The following is a 19197-nucleotide window of genomic DNA, read 5'->3' on the forward strand; positions in this document are numbered from 1 at the left end:
TTCGAGGTCGTGTATTGACAGATATGTCGATGTTTCGTGTTCCTCCGTGTTTGACTTGCATGCGGTCGGTGTTGGGCTGTGCCGCCGCACATAATGACAAATGTTTGCGCCCAGATCCTTCGACAAACATCAGAGGAATAGTTTCTGTCTCCTCTTGTTTGACAGCTGAGGCATATTAGCACGGGGACAGCTGATTTACAATGCCGACGATAACACACTGCAGTCGCACTTCAAACAAAGAGGCCACAGACACTGATCCAGTGACTCGGGCAGTTTTAACCCAGGACAGCTGCTGGAGGATCATGTAGGGGACACACTGAAGGCCTCATGCTGGACATCAGGTAACACTGACAGGTGAGGAACAAGTTTTAAAGAACCTGAAGGAGTTTATCTTTATAACATTCATTATTCAAAGGTTTAAAGTTAAAAAAAAAAATTCTTCCATCGTATAAATAAGATTTACGCTGACTCTGCTACAGCCCTGCTTCTCCAGGACTGTGGGGGTGTGGTTGAATCCAACTTGACTGACAATGGCATCTCCATGGAAACGCAGGCAACAACACTAAACAAAACAGTCAGGCTGAGCCCGAAAACAGTCGCTTTTTACAGTGTACACTTAAATGACTTCATTTCTTTCTTTTTTTTTAACAAGATTGTCTAAATCCTCAGGGTGAGATGTACGCAACATGAAAGACATAAAACACAATGACAAAAATGTTACTGCTTACATGGAGTAAATTACTTTATACCAGGCATAACTATATAGATATATGTCTCACTAGAGTCTCACTCGGTGGAGCGCATACCTCCGCCAAGGCCAAGCAGTCTCCTCAAAATCAATCAAACTGCACCAGATTGCACAAACTCATAAATATCTGTTCATTTAATGCATCAGATTTTACAGTGGTTTGTGTGAAAACACAAGGGCAGACAGAAAATGCGCTGACAGCCACATTGTTGAACTTGTGCAGGAATTGCGTTTTATCTCTCGTTGGGCATCTCTGTAAATAAGGAGCCTTTGCACGGTTTAGAATAACAAGTCCAGTGCAGTGCAAAGCAGGGCCTTGAAAAAGAGCCCAGGGAGATATGCACATGTTATCAAAAGCACATTTTGAGCAAAAGACAAACATAAAGGACATGATTTAACATGCTGAGTGCTAGTTCATTACTCTGGAAAGTGACCTGTAATAATGCAAAGAATATGGAATCCCTCTCTCCCTCCATTAAGGGATCCATTGTGCAGCGTGCTGTCATTTACAGTGGCATTTTCAAATGTCACATATCCTTGAGGCACAGGATGTGACTTGACAATGTGGTAAGTGCAGACAGATGCATTTTTTTTTTTTTTTTTTTTTTGCAGCACCTGACCACTCTACAATTTCCAGGCATTGACAAATGATTCACCTCTATTGGTTTCTTTGTAAACTGTCTGTTGGACATTAAAAGTAAAAGGAACTTTAAAGTGGCACAACTTGTGTTTTTTACATATCTGCTTTCCAGAGTGACATCATCGCCATGACTTCTGATTGTCAGTTGACGGGTGATGGTTGCAGGTTTCATAACAACACAGCAACCGATGAAGCCACAGGAGGCATTCCTCACTGTCATATACAAGCTTCATGTGTCAGTCTGCACAGTCAACTCTTCTGTTTGGGCCTGGGGTGCATGTAGACTCTTACAAAATGACAGGAGTGTAACTATCACAGTGGACGTTTCTTGATATACATGCTGTTTGTGTGAGTGACAAGCACAATGAAAATGGGAAAATGTGAATTTCAATGGATGATTAAATATATTTTACAACTACAGGTAAATAAGATGTGATTATGCATAATGATATAACAATATCATAAGAAAACCTCACAGCCGAAGTAGAATGTCACTTAATAGAGTCCATACCTCCACCAGGCTCAACAGTCCCCTCATGAAACCACATTTAAATTCCCTAGATCCAGATTTTTTATTTGGATCTGCACCAAATTGCACACACATATATTAGTCCCTTTAACATGCCTGACGCCTTTCAAGATTTTGTATTAGAAATCCCTGAAAAAGTTGAATACACCCAATCTTGCCATGTTAAAGAGAGTGAAAAAATATTCCTGGATCTGCCCCCCCTGACTTGGATCCACACCAAAATTTTATGGATTCTTTTTTGACCCATACCAATCCTTCCATCCGAGTTTTGGTATAATCAGTCCAGTATTTTTATGCATAATCCTGCTAACTATCAGACAAACAAACAAATAAAACCAACAAAAACATAACCTCCTTGGGGGAGCTAATAGACCACACTGTGTCACTGTACCTTTTAAACATCACATATGTCTGCTGGTTCAGTGCCAAACAAATATTAACCTGTCACTTTAAACTGTTGCTGTTTGAATAAAAACTTTGAATCTGTGTAAGGGAAACTGCTCATCTAAAGAATGAACCCAGCCCCCTTTAGGAAAAATATCTCTTCTGAAAGAAAATGACCTGGAATATGATCATCTGTTCATGTGTTTGTGGTTCCTGCTTTGCACAGTAGCTACTCCCCCTGGGTGGAATGAGAGAGGTTGGCGACTCTGACATGAGATAAGAAGGAGGGACGTGCGGCACAGCCACATCTCACTTAGTTCATGCCAGGTCACAGTGTGTGGGACCCACAAATCCCTCAGATCAAGGAGGTGTGAGGTAATCAGCATGAGTAAGAATTGCATACAGTAAATCACATGTCTCTAACCTCACGATGGAAAAAAGAAAAACATAACACACTCTTGAGTTTCATTCTGAGTTTCTTCCAAATGATATTACAATAACACATCTCCACACGGTAGTCGACATAAACGTTTGTTCACAGCAGCTCTGGATGAAATCATGCAAAAACCTACAAAACACACATTTGTCTATGTATCACAGCATAGTTTATTAATAGTAAATGAATCGTTGCATATACAACTTCCTTCATAATGTATTTGTTGCTCTTATGAGTGGGTGTGCGTGTACATGTGTGTGGCCATGTGGTAGGAAGTGTACGTGTGTGAAGGCAGCTGGCCAAACATCTTCTCTACAATGCCTGAGAGAATTACAGTAACTCCGAGTGGATTCTTTTACTGAGATGGAGGCTACTCATATGATTAGACTGTTTTAAACAAATATAGAGACAAATGCAGAATCCAATATTTACAAAGGGAAGCAGCTTTTCTTAGCATTTTCACTTCTTATTTTGTCCAATATTAAAATAGAATCACAAACAAAACTGAACTCAAAACTGTTTTAATAGTTTAAACCCAACTAGTTGTTTGAGAAACTTTTGGAAATGTTTTATTTTTAATTACTGATTAATTGACTCTAGCCCAAAGTGACCTGGGATTGTCACCAGCCCATCAACAGATAAGATGGATAGAGGATGGGTGGATGGATCGTATAAAACATTATATGGTTACATACTAACACCCCTCACTGACGCAACACACACACACACACACACACACACACACACACTTCATGTCATTGATTTTACTTCACATGCAGACACACATCACCTAAAGTGATATTGTGTACTCTGCTGCCCTCTTGTGAATATTTAGGCATAAACTGTCATTGATATGCCAGTACATGATACTACTAAAAGAAGTATTACACATTGACAGCCTTTAAATACACCTAAAAGAACTGTTGATTTTATTGCACTTTTATTTTGCCTAGAATATTTCAAATGTGTATAGAATTGTATTTGATTATATTTTCCATGGCATTGCTCTTATTACAAAACTCAACACTTCTCATTGGACTGTTGATGATGTGTTGACTTACACAAGACCAATAAAACAGAAAATACTCAAAGAACCTCACCAGAGAATGATTATTTGAGAAAATAATTTGTTACAGCTCTAATATGCATCTGTATTTTTTTGCCAAGTTAGTGTTACAGTACAAAAAACTGCTGTAATTATGTTCGCACTTGGTTGCTGATGGGAAAACCGACATTTTCCCTCAGTTTCACACATAAATCAACAAGTTTTATTCTTTGAAGAAACACACACACCTCTCCACCACACCTGCAAAACTACAATGTTGGAAGAACCCAACCAACATTGTCTCCTGCTGTTTGTTATCAACAGTATATTCTAAATATCAAAGGTCATAGTAAAAGGAGGAGTCCCACGAGAAGAGTGCAAGCACTGAGTGGCCAGACTCAAAACAGACCAGTGGTTCAGGACAAGAAGACACTGACTGTTAAGACACTGTGGGGACACAATTCTTCATAATGTAAATTAATAATGATATTAAAGTTCCATCGCTCAGACCTAATACCAACTATAATTCAACGCTGTGGGGACACAATTCTTCAAAGTGTAAATGAATAATAATAATAATAATAATGATATTTTTACCTGTAATATAGGTCTACCTGTTGTTGAATCTCTCACTGTGCAAACTGTTTGTCCACATTATTGTTGTAATTATGTGTCAGTACAATGTCAGTCCAGTGGGTCAGTGGTGCAGTGGTCCAGTGGTGCAGTGGTCCAGTGGTTGTTCTGGGGGTCAGAGCACCACTGTGTGTGGACGGAGCCCGGCTGAGGTCCGTGGCTGAGGCGGCCTCTGTGCGGCTGTTGCTGGGAGCTCCGGCCAATCAAAGCCGCAGCGCTGCCGTACAAGTCGTTAGTGGGTTGGAGAAGCATGACATCATGCCCAGCTCCAGCCTCCCTGCGAAAACAAAGCGTGAAACATCCACATCCCACTACAGCGACTCACCGTCCACCACCCGGCCGTCTGCACCGTGACACCCCGCGGCCCCGTCCCTGAGATTCACACCGGGTGACCGGTGGAGTCTGAGAGGGGGCATCCTTCCGTCCGTCAGTCCGGCGGTGCATGCGTCTGTCCGGGGGAATGGCGGATGGAGAGGCCGCCGTGTCTGTGGTGGAGTGGGACAGCGGTGCGGTGATGGGGGTCTAACCGAAAAACGTCCCTCCTCTGCGGCTTTCATTCCTCTGCTCGGCTCGGTATTCAGCTGCGGACATGGATCCTGAGAAGAAGTTGACATTCTGCCTCGGGGTGAAGGCTGAGGAGGTAAAACACACAAACACACACGCACACTGCTGTCAACAGCTGGGCTTCAGTGACTCTGCAGAGCAACACGCTTTTTATCTCCTGTTGTTGTTGTTGCATTCGTCTTCTGTCTTTTCCTTCCTCCATCTCTTCACCTGTCTCATGTCTCAGCGATAGTTGCATATTTGCTCCACTGCAGTGAAATGGTTGGTGTTGAGTGAAGTCAGTCATTTGTTTGCTTGTAGTCAGTGGAAAGAAAGACAGTCTGTGATGGTGGGGTCAATGGAACAACATCTAATTATAGGCCAGTGTTGAGGTTTCCCCTGCAAGAGGGACTCACTGTGCAGGACAAGAATGAGTGCGTGATTTGAAATGATTATGGTGCTATAGTTTTGGTTTTGGTTCAGGGCAGAGGTTTGGGTTGAGCAGGCCTCCACATGGTTCCAGGCAGCTGGATGCACTGGGTTTCCAAACTGTGAAAGTAGACTACAGACAAAGGCTGCAAGTGATTGTGAAATTATTTCTAATGCAGACACAAAACAAAACTGAGTCTGACATGAAATCTGATAATGATTTGAGTCAAAGTCGCTCCATTGGCACAACAGTGTGTAATATAAGACTAGAAATGCAATCAGAGTATAAGAATTTATAAAGTCAGAAATAACTGGCCAACATATTACTACAGAGAATAACAGTGTATAATCAGAGAAAAACAGATCAATCAACAAATATTATATCGTTGAACAACTCAGTTAACATGGATGATGAGAACTGTAGATTTTGACAAAGGTCAATATTCTCATGTGTCTAATTGTTGTTGGCCATTAAAAAAATATTTAGTTGCTTCCGTGGAAATATCATTTGTTCCTCAATATTCACTTTTGTTCTGAGCGTGCAAGATTTTTTTTTAAAGAAGTCGCTTCTTATGTTGTCTGAGGCCCTGTTCACACCCTGGTTTAACATCCGTCCTGAGGGATCAGACCCGAGCCGTCCGTTTGGGATTGGATCACCTGTGACGAATGTTTACACCAGCAGGTCTGAACAGGACCATACAGGAAGCATAGGGGAAGAAAGTGTTCCTGTTTTTTATGAATTCAGTCTGACAGAGCCTGTTCTGACATCGTATTAACATCCTTCATGTTCACAGAACAGATCACAGATATACACTTCAGTTTTATGGTTTTAACATCCTTGTACATTAACTTGACTCCATTGCATCAAATCGAGTTTTCTGTGCTGGCGGTCACCTTCCTGTCTCTAACTTCCAGATGGTGACCTTTCACTAAATACTGTTTCTGTGGCAGTTTACAGAATTTTACACATACATCCTGTCAGCAGCCTCCCCATTTTTCCTTTCGTGACATTAGTTGCAGAGCTGTCGAGACCTGTGGGACCTCAGAGGTGGAAATCATTCATGGTTAGTCGGTGGTCTCTGCGGAAGCCGGAATGATCTCCTGAATGATCTCCTCACTCTCGTGTATGTACTCAGTGCTGTGTGGTGGGTTTACCACAGGAACTCAGCTTGACATTGATGCCTGAATATTTCCTCTCATGACTCTGACTTTCATAACAGTACAGAAACTCAGTGTTGAAGTACCCAAGGTTATGTTTGATGGTTTGTTTGATTTCTTGCGCTTTGCTATTGCACAGTATCGTGTGGTCTGCAAATGTCAGGGACACAGTTTACGGGATCTCTTCTTTAAGGTTATGTTTTCATTGCAATTAGTTTTTCTCCAGAATTACACAAAAACTACTGAATAGATTTCCATGAAACTCAGTGGAAGGATGTTTTGTGAGATTTGATAGTCTTTTCAACATTTTCATTGATTTCTCAGGGAATGATTCAGGGATCTGGATGTAAAATTCTGTCATGTTGAGGGGATATTTATGAGTGTGTGCAGTTTGGTGCAGATCCAAATAAAGAATTTAAATGTGTTCTCATAAGGGGACAATTGGACCTTGAGTTTATATATATATATGTAAGCTATATAAGCTTAAAAGATTTAGATTAAGAAATCTTGAAGCAGTCACTTGATTATCTATTTATATAACAGAATATTGAAAACATTCAAGTACTTGCAGCTACTGCTTCTTTGAAGAAAGATAGATCATACATTATTGAATGTTCTTTTCACACTATAGTATCAAAAATGTACCCATCCTTATTAGCAGTGAAGAATATGTGTTCACACATATAGTGCTGCCTGCCATCAGATCAGTATTTGGCAGTTTCTGTCCCATGCAGGGTGCAGTGTTTGTCCTTGATTGGATATTGTGCTCTTGTTGTGCAGTTTTCAACCCGAGATTCAACCTGTGGATGCATCAGGTGCTGACGTTTACAATGCACAGTTATAAAGGATCTATAATAGAAAATATGAGTGTCTCTAAGATAAACGCTGATGATCATATTCATTATACACACTGTGTATAAAGATGGACAACACGTCTCCACTTCCTCCCACTATCCAGAAATGAAGCCAATACATCCCAGAGATGAACACTGTCATCTTGCACAATATTGTGAGTCAGAGTCTTTGCAGTAGCGACCAGGGGATGGGATTTGCAGCCTAAGAGCGGAATGTGTAGTTAGTTGCTTTCTGAAATTTGGCACACAGACACACACACACACACACACACACACACAAACACTCATGACGGGATGAGCTTTTAACAAAGCATGGCTGCAGGCCTGGTATTAAACAAGGTTCTGGGCCCCCATTGTCTCCACGTTTTTTCAACAGTGGGGCCCCCCCCCCCCCCCCCACACACATTTTTCTTTTACTCACAGTGGGCCTGCATTGTATTTAAATAGGCATAGCATGCAACTGTAGTATTCATTACCACTGCAGGTAGTATTCAGAGACACATACTTATATGATTATTCACTAATGGTGCCTGTGTACCAACCTCTGTCCTTTATATTGTGGACAGGCCAGTCTAATAGTAATGTAGGTTTATTCATTGCTACAATTCTTAAAACATTTTTAATGACCAGCTGTTATATACTTACATGACATACATACAAAAGTTTATGTTTATTTAGTTAAAATGTACATTTATTATCATGTATTATTAACTCTTTTATGAAAACCAGGATGCTGTTGGATGTTGATTACTTGATCAACAAAAAAAAGAATACATTTCAATTGCTGATTTATCAATTAATTTAGTTATCCAGCAAAATGTCAAAAGATCAGCTGATTCCAGCTTCTCAGATGTTTGAAATAATAAGTGCTTTTTTAAAACAACAATTATACAACAATTTCAACAAGTCAGCTTTTGGGATTTGGGATTTGTGTGTACATTTCCCATGGACCTTTAAAAAGACGAGAGGAAAGAGACGGAAAGAGGATATACAAGATTTTCAAGGTGTGTCTGGGAGCTCGTGTCCTCTGTCTGGTTCCTCAACCCTCAGAGGAGACAAAGGTTAGGTGTGTGTGTGTGTGTGTGTGTGTGTGTGTGTGTGTGTGTGTGTGTGTGTGTGTGTGTCAGCGTCAGCGTCAGCCAACGTCCCCTGAGTGGAAAGTAATCTTTTAGTGGACTTATTTTTTGTCATGCTTGATTAAAATGAAGACAGAGAATAATTTTTTGTTTTTCTTCTTTCCATTTACGTGGTCTCATGTCTCCGTCTTAACCATTGCACGTCCTCATCTCTTCCAGATGACCATGTCCCTGCAGGGGCTGGACGGAACCGAAGCTGCCACGGTACTGAGCTCGACCTTCAACCACTACTAAACACCTCATACCACTAGAGGAAATAAAACGTTGTCAACATGTGTGAAAAATGCCTCCGAGTGTTACCACGGTGGTTGCTATGACAATTCATAATCATTTGTTAGCACTTCAGTCTCATGTGTGGTTACTATGTACATAGCAGATTTAGAAACCTCCTCCTGCAGCGTTATTACTGCTCATGGACACACATCTTTCCCTTAACATTTAGAATCACCAGCATGTTTTTACTCTGTGTCGCACATTAAATATCTAATGTCTGGGTTAAGTTCCTCACTTGCCTGTGTCCTTCACAGTGACGCGCTAATGACTGAGATGTAAGTGTCATACTCACAGGGATGATTTCATTTCTCATTTTAGGTGGCTGTTTCTCAGAAGGAGACCGACATGCGCACAGTGAATAAGGTGGGAGATTTCTTCAGCCTCATTTTGCCTTGACCTGTAGCTGCTGTAAAACACAGTTTATAAAATATTCTTAAAGGTGCTCTAATCAATATTTTTTGTTTAATGAACGATGGATTCATGTGAAAGGATTCCCTTAAAGGAACAGGAGCTAAAAACAAATGTTTCAGACAGAGGCTGAAAAGAAGAGCTGCAGCAATTAACAGTTTGAGGAAAGTGATGATGTAATGAGGTAATAACCCAAATTCAAATCATGAAACTGAATATGAGCATAATATGTCTTCTCTAAGCCGATTGGTTCTGCTACTATACAGATTTGGTACAATTCCAGGCTCACAGCAGAAATACTATTAAATATTGGAGAAAGGGAATATCTGTTTAATTAAATGGATGCTAATACAACTCCAAATGAATCTTAATGTTGCTTTTTGTGTGTAAATATGCAACTATGATATGGAGATGAAAGGTTAATGATCCACCTTTTTCTGGAGCTTTCATCTGCCTCTAATGGTTTTCAAAACTCTGAGAGAAAGTGGACTATGAGTTATGTTAAAAGGTTGAGAATGAATGGGAAAATCATAGCAATGCCAACCAGCTCAACTTTCCTTCTGCCTTTGTTTTCCACTGTGGTGACATTGTGATGTGGTGTTTTGTCCACCAGGTGGTGAAGCCACACAGGGGTTCTGGTAGCCAGCCTGTAGTCAGCCCAAAGTACTGTCCTGGAGTAAACAACAGTCCAGGTTACCTGTGTGAAACGGGACACTGCTGCGGAGAGACAGGCTGCTGTACCTACTATTATGAACTCTGGTGTGAGTCTACTGACTGACCTCTTCTCCTCTGTGTCATCGATCAGCTCGTACTGCTGTGAAGCTTTTAAGAGTCAAAATGAAATGTTTGCATTCATTGCTGTCACATATTGAGAACAGTATTGAAAACATTTTGGACCTGTGGCCACTGTGTAAAGTGTAGATGTAATTCAGATAACAGACAGAATCCTTAATGTTTGTTTTTCATAATGGCGAACATTTGTGTTCATTTCCTGTTGCTACAGGGTTCTGGCTCTTGTGGACGGTGCTCATCCTCTTCAGCTGTTTCTGTGCTTACCGCCACCGCCGGGCCAAGCTGAGGATCCAGCAGCAGCAGAGACAGAGAGAGATCAATCTGATCGCCTATAACGGAGCCTGCAACTACCCTTCCTCAATGCTGGACCTCAGTAAGTTCACTTTAGGTTCACCACTGGTTATGTTTTAGAGTGCGGTTCTACACACAGGTAAGATGCACGGTGTGACCAGGTTTAAAATGATGCAGAGGTGTTGAAGTGTGTAGAATTTTGTGATATCTAGTGTTGAAATTGCATGTTGCAGCTGAACACCCCTCACCTCACTGTCTCCTTCCAAACATGAAAAAGAAACTGTGGTAGCCTTCATTTGTCATAAAAACTCAAAAGGTGTTTAGTTTGTCCAGTCTCATCTTAGTAATCGTGGGAGTCGATGCCACATCTGAGCTGATGTTTCGTTTCTAACAGGCTTTCTGGCTTCATTCAAGTTGCCGTCTTACGAGGAGGTGGCGGCACAGCCCTGCACCCCTCCTCCGCCTTATAGCTCCGTCTTCGCCCTGCAGGGTGGTAGCATGGGGGGTCCTAGCTCCTCCTTCCCCTATCACCACCACCACCGTAACCCCTGCCCTCCCTACCTGGGCCCTGGCCCCAGCGGCATGACGTCCTCCCAGAGCTCTGACAACTACACCAGCTGCTCCTGCGAGTCGTGCTCCCTCACCTCCCCCTCGAGCACCTCCTTCTCCTTCCAGGTGACAGACGAGACGTACGACAGCAGCCACATCTCCACACCCAGCGAAGCCGGAGGCGACTCTGCCATCGTGCCACGGGTAGGCGCCACCTTTTCACCCACACCCTCCCCGCCACTTCCATTGAAACTTCCACCTGATGTTTTACCTATGGCCGCTCCAGACATCGCACCTGTGCAGAGACGCTCCTCTAATGGCAGTGAAGGAAACTCACCTCCAGCTCCTTCGTTTTCACTTCCTCTACGCTCTCATCCTTCACAGCCCTCTCGCCTCCCGCTGTCTCCCCTCACCCTGTTAACTTCCCTCCCTCCTGGTCAGGTCCATCCTCTCATCTTCTCAGACCCACTTGGAATCATGGCTGTCCAGAAAGAGAAAGAAGAAGACATTTCACCTCATGGTCCGACCCCCAGGCCCACGCTGCCCCCCCCCAAACAGGTGCTCATCTCATCAAATGTGGCCACGTTCACACGTAGCAGCAGCAAAGAGGAACATAAGCTAGAAGAAGAGGAAGAAGAAGAGGAAGATGAGGAGGAGGATCATTTCCGGCACAGACGACTGACGGGTGACTCGGGCATCGAGGTGTGTCGCTGCCACGTGAAGAGGGAGGAGCAGGAGGAGGAGGAACTGCAGAAGGGGCATATGAAAGAGGCTGTGAAGGGGAAGGAAAGGGAGGATGTGCTGCACGACAGCGTGGACTGTTCCCACCGTGCAAAGGCCGGCGGGCAGTCGACTATCTCGGAAGACTGCGTCTGGCAGCGCGGCCGTGTCTCCTCCTCCTCTCGTGGCATCCAGAAGACGGTGGAGGCCTCGTAGGCTGACGGCCAGTGAGTTTGAAGTTGAACAAAGTTACAGTTTAAGACTAGTAGGTGAAAAGTTGAATCACCTAAGAAAAGTCTTGCAGGTCTTTGTGGTTACAAACCAAGAGACAGGACGAGGAATAGATCCACCTGTTTTCTCTGTGTTTTATTTCAAACGAGAACCTGAAAGTAGTATTTTGTAGTTGGCTGATTTGGTTCATAGTAGGAGAAACAGATCTTTTTTTCATGATGAAAATGCTAACGACTTGTTCCTTCTCTTTCTCCTTCATTTTCCCACATGCTTACCTAATCAGTTATTGCAGGTAGCTTAGTGACAACATCCCTTTACTTTTTATCTCTCTGCTTGCTAATATAACATTTTAGCTGTTTTCAGTGAAATAGTCAGTGGTTCCCAACCTGGGGGTCGGGACCCCTCAAAAGGGTCATGAGAGGATTAGCCCCATAGGAAAAATGAAGAGTGTTCTACCGTATAGAATAATGTGCTAATTTTCCAATATTTCCCTGATCGTAAACAATCTGAGAAGCGAAAAATCCATATTTGGGTTGAGCTGCTCACAACTTATCAATTTATGCAACGTAAGATGGATCTCAAGAAAATGTTCTTTAATTTACAGGGTCATGAATGTTTGGAACCACTGTCAGTGGCAGTACAGCAGTATACCATGTTCTATATGCTATTTGATCAGCATCTGTAACCATAAACTTAAGTGGTTATCATTAACTGACCTTTGTAATTCAAAGAAAATAACACCTACAGTACCTGAAGTAAGATTGTGCAACAGGTTATTTTCAACAGAGCAGATTGAAAACAGGAGTTATATCTTTGAATCTACTGGCTTCTAATTTTTGAATATATATTGATCACTAAAATATTTCAGATGATTTATTTCTTGTCGGGTGACTTTTTACTTTCACCAGCCTGTTCCCTCTGTTTACCAGAGGAACTAACGACAGAGGCATCTATTGTGACTGATTCAAGGTCTGTGTGTGTGTGTGTGTGTGTGTGTGTTTTATACATTTTGTCTTCTATTGTTCCCTTAAGGAAAAATAGGATGCAAACATTGATTTCAAAATGTATGGGTGGCAAAGCTTTACAATGATTATACCTTGATGTTTCAGACTGTTACATGAATACTGTTTGACTTTGGATGTAACGTGTTCGAACATGTTCCTGTTCGGTCGTTGCCATTTTTTTGCGGGGCAATTGGACCGTTGAGTTTTTAAACAAGGCAGAAACTTTAAGCCTAATCTCATCACTGATCATGAATGTAAAAGGTAATTGCAGTGACAAAAAAAAAATATATATATTGAAGATGTTTACGGAGATTTTTTTATCGCATGTTGCTCGACTGAAAGAGTCTGGAAAAGGCAACGCAAACTGGCAGACATGGGCTTGAAATGTGATGTCTGTCCCAGCTGAGTAATGCTTCGAAGGGCACTTGGAGATCGTATACCTCCGCCAAAGCTGATTGGCCACTTTATCACCTTAATGCATATTGAGAGGTGTTCTGCAAACTCTTTACATCAAACACAGGAAAAATATCTTTTCTCTGATACATATATAAGGAATATTTGTTTTTTCATAAAGATCTCTGTTAAAGAAAGAGGAAAAAAATCCTGGATCCGCACCAAAATGTAATGGGTTCTTCTTTGACCCACACCACATCCTTCCACCAAGTTTTGTGGAAATCGTTTTTTGTGTAATGCTGCTAATTAACAAACAAACACACACAGAAGAAAACATGATGTCATTGGCGGAGGTAAAAAACTAAATGTGTAAATGCATGAAGTGAGGGTTTACAGTCCCAGTCAGTGTGATGCTTTTATTTTGAAAACTGACTAATCTGAGACTGCTTTTCTCTTAACGTGTCCTGGTTTGTATATAAAACCACTCGTCGGTTGATATTCCAGTCGTACGGCGTGTGCCGCTGATGTCTCTGCCTGTTGGTGGAGCGTGAAACCTTTTGATTGACTCTGTGTATGTCCTAGGATTATGCGAGGGTTAGTCTCGGTGCTGCTTAGCAGGAGCAGCACGTGTTCTCTTGTGATTGATCCTCGGTACAAAATGTACTCGAGAATCGAGTGTCAGAGAGAGGAGGGAAGGTCTCAAATCACATTTTTGAACATGTCTGTCCTGCTGTAGTTTGTGTCTCTGGGGTTCATTGACTCAAGGCCACTTCAATGTGTCCTTGGCCCAGTGCGACAATGACTCGCCTGAGGGTTTCAAGTGATTTGTAGCTCTTTGTAAAAACATTGAGTCGATTTGTCTCTGCGATATCTTTTATTGGTTAAAGACAAATCATGTGTTTCCAGGGAGAGCAAGTAGGTTTGTGTTGCAGTCATCTTGATCTCTGTTCAAATCTCTTGTGCAGTGACTCCCAGGCGTTACAGAGGTGACATATCAGCAGAAAAGCCTTTGGGCTGCTGTAAGTGTTTTTAGCTTTAGCTCAAAGAAAAGTTATTATTTTTATTTTCAATAGTCTAGAGGTTTTTTTTAAATTAAAGTATATGGTGCCTAGATGAAAATAGACTTTCTGTTAGACATACTAAAGTTTTTAATGCTGCTATGTGAATTTGTGTGTTTTCTGTAAATTGTGTATAGTCGTACATCCAACATTATTCTAGCAGTGCTTACAGCAGTCTCTTTACAAAATATACGCAGTACACATGAGACTTGCAAAAATAGTATTTAGCAATAGTATTCACACTTTTTTTTTTCCTTATTCTAGTTAATGCTGGTTGATAGGAAATGAACTGTTGTGAAAAAAGACATTTACCTCTTCATTATGAATCCGTGAGCTGTGCCGGGCAGAGGCCCTAGATTGTACACAGCATAACAGTTAAATGCCTTTGGCTTAAGGTTTCCAAGTGCAAACTTAGATTTTCTGGTTTTACCTTCGACCCGGTTTGTGTCTCTCATGCATGAACATTACGTTTGAGTCACATAGCGACACATTTGTCTTTCTGAAGGATAAGTAGCCGACAGTTTCAGAAAATCCTGAGGATATTTCTGGACTCTTCAAAGTCTCTTCTGTTGATCTTGATAAATAAAAACTAAATATAAAACCAACATCCTTCCACTGCATTTTATAATAGATTTTTAACCCAAGTTGTGTTTTTTAATTCCACATCAATAGTTTAGCAAGAACTTAAATCCTTGCTTTATTTGCATGGCATTAACTGAAATTTGTTTCCTATATTTGTGATTTATTGTTTTTATAGAAAATAATGCTATTATTTGGCATTGACTTATATGTTAAGTATTAATACATTTTGTAATTTTGTTGGCTGCAACATTAAGGAGCAAAATTACTGCATTTTGTAAGAAATTAAAAGCACCATTTACATTTGAATTGTGCATACGATGATGAATTAAAAATTTACTTTTATTTTCAACTAAAAGGCTAAATTAATTATGGCAGAATTATTCAGGACATGTTCATGGAAGTAAATGTACTGTATAATTAAGAAATCATGCTAGAAAACCATATGTAAGAAATACTCTTTTGGTTTTTGTTGTGTAGTTTTGTAGTGCGCAACACTCTGGATCTGGCTTTTATGAATTAGTAGTATCCTTTAAGCCTATATGGTTTGGCCATAGGTTATATTCATCATACATGGTAATAAAAACATTTCATTAATTTATATATTTTTTTGTGTGGGAAACATCAAAGGTAAGAAATAAAGTTTTTTTAAAAAATACAAAAAATCTGTTATTGTACCGTGGACTCCAGAGCAGAACAGAGAAGTCGATGATGATAGTGTCATTAAATGGCCTGCGTTTTATGATGATCATTTGAAAAACACATGTTTAGCTCTGTGACTTGAATTTAACACAAGATTCACAAACCGGAGCCAGTTTTACCCCGACTCTGATTTCACATCAAAGCCAAACTGAGTTCAGTGTCTGTGGAGCAAGTTTAGTGTGAACTGAGAAAACGCCCCCAACTCTACCCTCATTTCCACAGTGTAGGCCAAGGCCTGATACAAGACTGTTACCTCGCTGAGTTTTGACTGCAAAGGACTGTTTACTTTTCCTTATCGAGATAGTATCTACTCTATATTTGTACTGACGTTATTTTGTAATGCCAAGAATTGATGAGCAGAAGAAAAAAAAAGAACACAATACACAGAGAGCCCACTCTCTCGGCTAATCTAGTTTGCAAGGAACCAACAAAACATGAAAAACCTGCTGATGCGGGAACACTCAAGGCTGTTTATGAAACTTCTCCTTCTTACTCCTGCAGCGACGGGGAGCGCAGGATTTATATCTGTATGTGATCGTGTGTGGAATAGTACAGATTAATATTACTACAACATGTGGTGTTCTTTGAGGGTATCTTTGTGCAGTTCTACCTGCAGCTCTTCAGTGTGCTATGTGTGGGGGAGTAATCGTCAGCCGTGTGTTGTCGTGCTGTTGAATCACTGTCGCTTATTATGAAGCCAAAGTTGAGTGTAGTTGGTATTCGTTGACATGATATTTGTCGATATAAACACCCAAACATTTTTCTGTCATCATGAATATCAAGTTGATTTTGTATCTTGGTGTATAGCGTAGAGATTTCTGTTGCACACTCTGCCGTAAAAATCAAACAATGCGATGCTCTCACGTTTTAAGATATATATAAATATACATATATATTTGGTTGCACATGTTTTGGTGCTTTTTTTAGATGGTGGGATTTTTAGGTTTCTTCCATTTGAGTTTTTTTTTTATTGATGCTCTTTTCTGCCATTTTGGACACTGACATCTGCTTTATTCAACAAAAACTGTGGATTTTGTGTAAAAATAAACGATTACAAGTGCTAATGAACACGTGTCTGTGCTTTTCTGAGCATTCTACCAGCAGTGTTCTGCTTTGAAATACAGATAATGAAAAACTTCTTCACCCACTCATGAGGCAGCTTCTGTCACACTCAGGATGAATCATCAGGCCACACTTGAAAGCTTGAAAGCTTCATCGTTTATTGGTGTAAATCACAAGACAAGAAATCTGTGATTATTTCTACTGGGCAGATGTGTAAGTGCTGACATCCACAACATGTATTAATGTTATTTGTATTTCACTTTTCATATAGAGGGAGATTCGATGTACCTTACAGGAAACCATAGAAAACAAACAAATCAGAAAATACAAATAGACACTCCACACCAATAATGTAACCTTAGAGCCACCCATAGAGCACACATACACATCTATGGTACATAATTCCCACTACAACACATACACAGACACACACACACACTATAAACTAATAAAAGCATGAGAGAAATTAAATGTTTTAAGTTTGCTTTTAAAAGATATTGTTGCAGCAGATCTCAGGTCATCAGACAGTTTGTTCCAGAGATTAGAACCATATAGTGATTAAATGCACCTTCACACGATTTAGTTTTGATTCTCAGTACATAAAGGAGACACATCCTTCAAGATCTGAGGGATCTGGCTGGGCTGTAATCAGTGAGCAGCTCAGAAATTTATCCAGCAGCCATACGAGCCATGTAAACAAGCAGCAATACTTTAAAATCAATTCTATTCTGTTAGCCAGTGAAGTGTTTTCAGAACAGGTGTGACATGTCCTATTTTCTTATATTCCCACCTAGCTCACACTGCAGCATTCTCGATGAGCTGGAGCCCAGTTATTGTTCGGAAAGCCCTGTAAAATTGCATTTCAGTAAACTAATCTTCTGGAGATGAATGCACGGACCATTTGTTCAGAGTCAGACCAGAGACAGGAAGCTCATAAGTTTTGAAATGTTTTTAAATGGTGGAGAACTCTAGAGAAAAGATAAATGTATACGAACACTGACAGTCTTTTGTTAGTGAAAAGCACATGCTTGTTGTGTATCACTGGCATTGACCAGGCCTGTCCTCTCTCATTGTTCTTCTCAAATTCAGTAATTTGCTGCCCCACCTGACGTATTACTCAATATCACCAAGGCTGGATGATACCGATCAGTCACAGCTGACATTTGACACCCAAAACTCCAGGGGCCACAAAAGCTCCGGAGTGAACTTTAAAATTCATCAATTTAACGGTGCATTTGCTCAGAATAATGTTTGACCAAACTGCAAAATCCACTTACATGACGAGAGGCCTTAAGGTGGGTCCTACTTTATTTCCTGAGGCTCAAATTCCAATTTAAAGAGTGTCATTATTTCAGTCTTGAGTAAAAATGTTGCATAAGAGGACATAGGTGCAGGTTCACTTGGGGGCTTTCCCTCAAAACACAGCAAGGTCTGTATTCCCTAAAAACACTCAAGAAAATGGTTGTGCCCTACAGGGGTCATGTGTTGATCTCCTCTGTGATATTTATGCACGACTGATGGAATTAAACACAATTTGTCAATATGGAAGCATTGAAGGACCCGGGCTGGAACACGGTTAGCTATTATTTGTTTGTTATCCAGTCATGATCATTACCTGCTGATATGTTTTCGTGGACCAGCTACTATATTGTGATGCAAACCACGAGAGGAATCAAAATGGGATAAAAAAAATACAGGAAATAGTTTTAAAACTTGGATATTTCCCCCAGATATTGATAAATATATACACTGAGTTCTGTAATCAATGAAGAGCTAAGCTGCATAGGTTATAGCGCCATCAAGTGGTATGATTTTGACATGTACAGCAAGTTCCTTCTAAAATCATGCAAAGAAGTTGTTTTTTTTTGATAGGTAGGAGATACCAAGGGAGTGAGGAGAAAAGGACATGCAACAATAAACAGAAGATCCACGACTGTCCAGAAATAGGACACAACCATTTCATCAACACAAAACCCTAGATCACAGCAAATCTATTTATTTTCAAGTAAATCAAATGAACAAACTCGTGTTGTATATAAGCTCAACTTGTGAATAGAGGAAGCAGTGCTTTGAACAGGGTGAGGCTGAAACCACAGGACTGAGGGGAACACACAGTCCTGTGGTCTGTAGGAGGTCTGTTTACACCACCTACCGTTTTCCATTCATCCAGCAGCCACTGCATTGGGCAGCAATCCCCATAAACACATCCACATTATAGAGGCTGAGAAGCCTATAATTAAAATGAATTGACTTTGTTAAACTGATCCACCTTAATTAATGAAAACATTTCTGGACAAAAACAGTGTACATCAGAGAAAAATACTTACAAAGTACAAACACAATACTTCACAATACTTCACAATACTGCACATGAACACATTAATATGATGGAAAAGAAGAGAGGAGACTTTTATACTTTGCTTATATGAATTTATTGATGATTTTATTGTATCACAGATACAAATTCAATTTTATAAAATTGTCAATTTATAAAAAACAACATTTCTGAAGTAAAAATAATAAAAAAGACCTCATACTACAAATAAAATGTAGTTATAGTTTCTTACTATACCTGTACCAGTATAAATCTAAGCAGACTG

At 40.6% G+C, this 19197-nt stretch overlaps 1 protein-coding gene across 1 annotated transcript; it reads left to right on the forward strand.

Moving 5' to 3' along the window:
* Positions 1–4728: 4728 nt before the first annotated feature.
* Positions 4729–16603, forward strand: LOC109638384 (WW domain binding protein 1-like). Its single transcript, XM_020101361.2, has 6 exons — positions 4729–5055; positions 8695–8739; positions 9127–9171; positions 9830–9977; positions 10220–10381; positions 10694–16603. The coding sequence occupies exons 1-6, from the start codon at positions 5005–5007 to the stop codon at positions 11782–11784; spliced, it is 1542 nt and encodes a 513-aa protein (XP_019956920.1). The 5' UTR covers positions 4729–5004; the 3' UTR covers positions 11785–16603.
* The last annotated feature ends 2594 nt before the right edge of the window (positions 16604–19197 follow it).

Source organism: Paralichthys olivaceus, chromosome 8 (genome assembly GCF_024713975.1).
Source record: "Paralichthys olivaceus isolate ysfri-2021 chromosome 8, ASM2471397v2, whole genome shotgun sequence".
In the NCBI taxonomy this organism is placed as follows: domain Eukaryota; kingdom Metazoa; phylum Chordata; class Actinopteri; order Pleuronectiformes; family Paralichthyidae; genus Paralichthys; species Paralichthys olivaceus.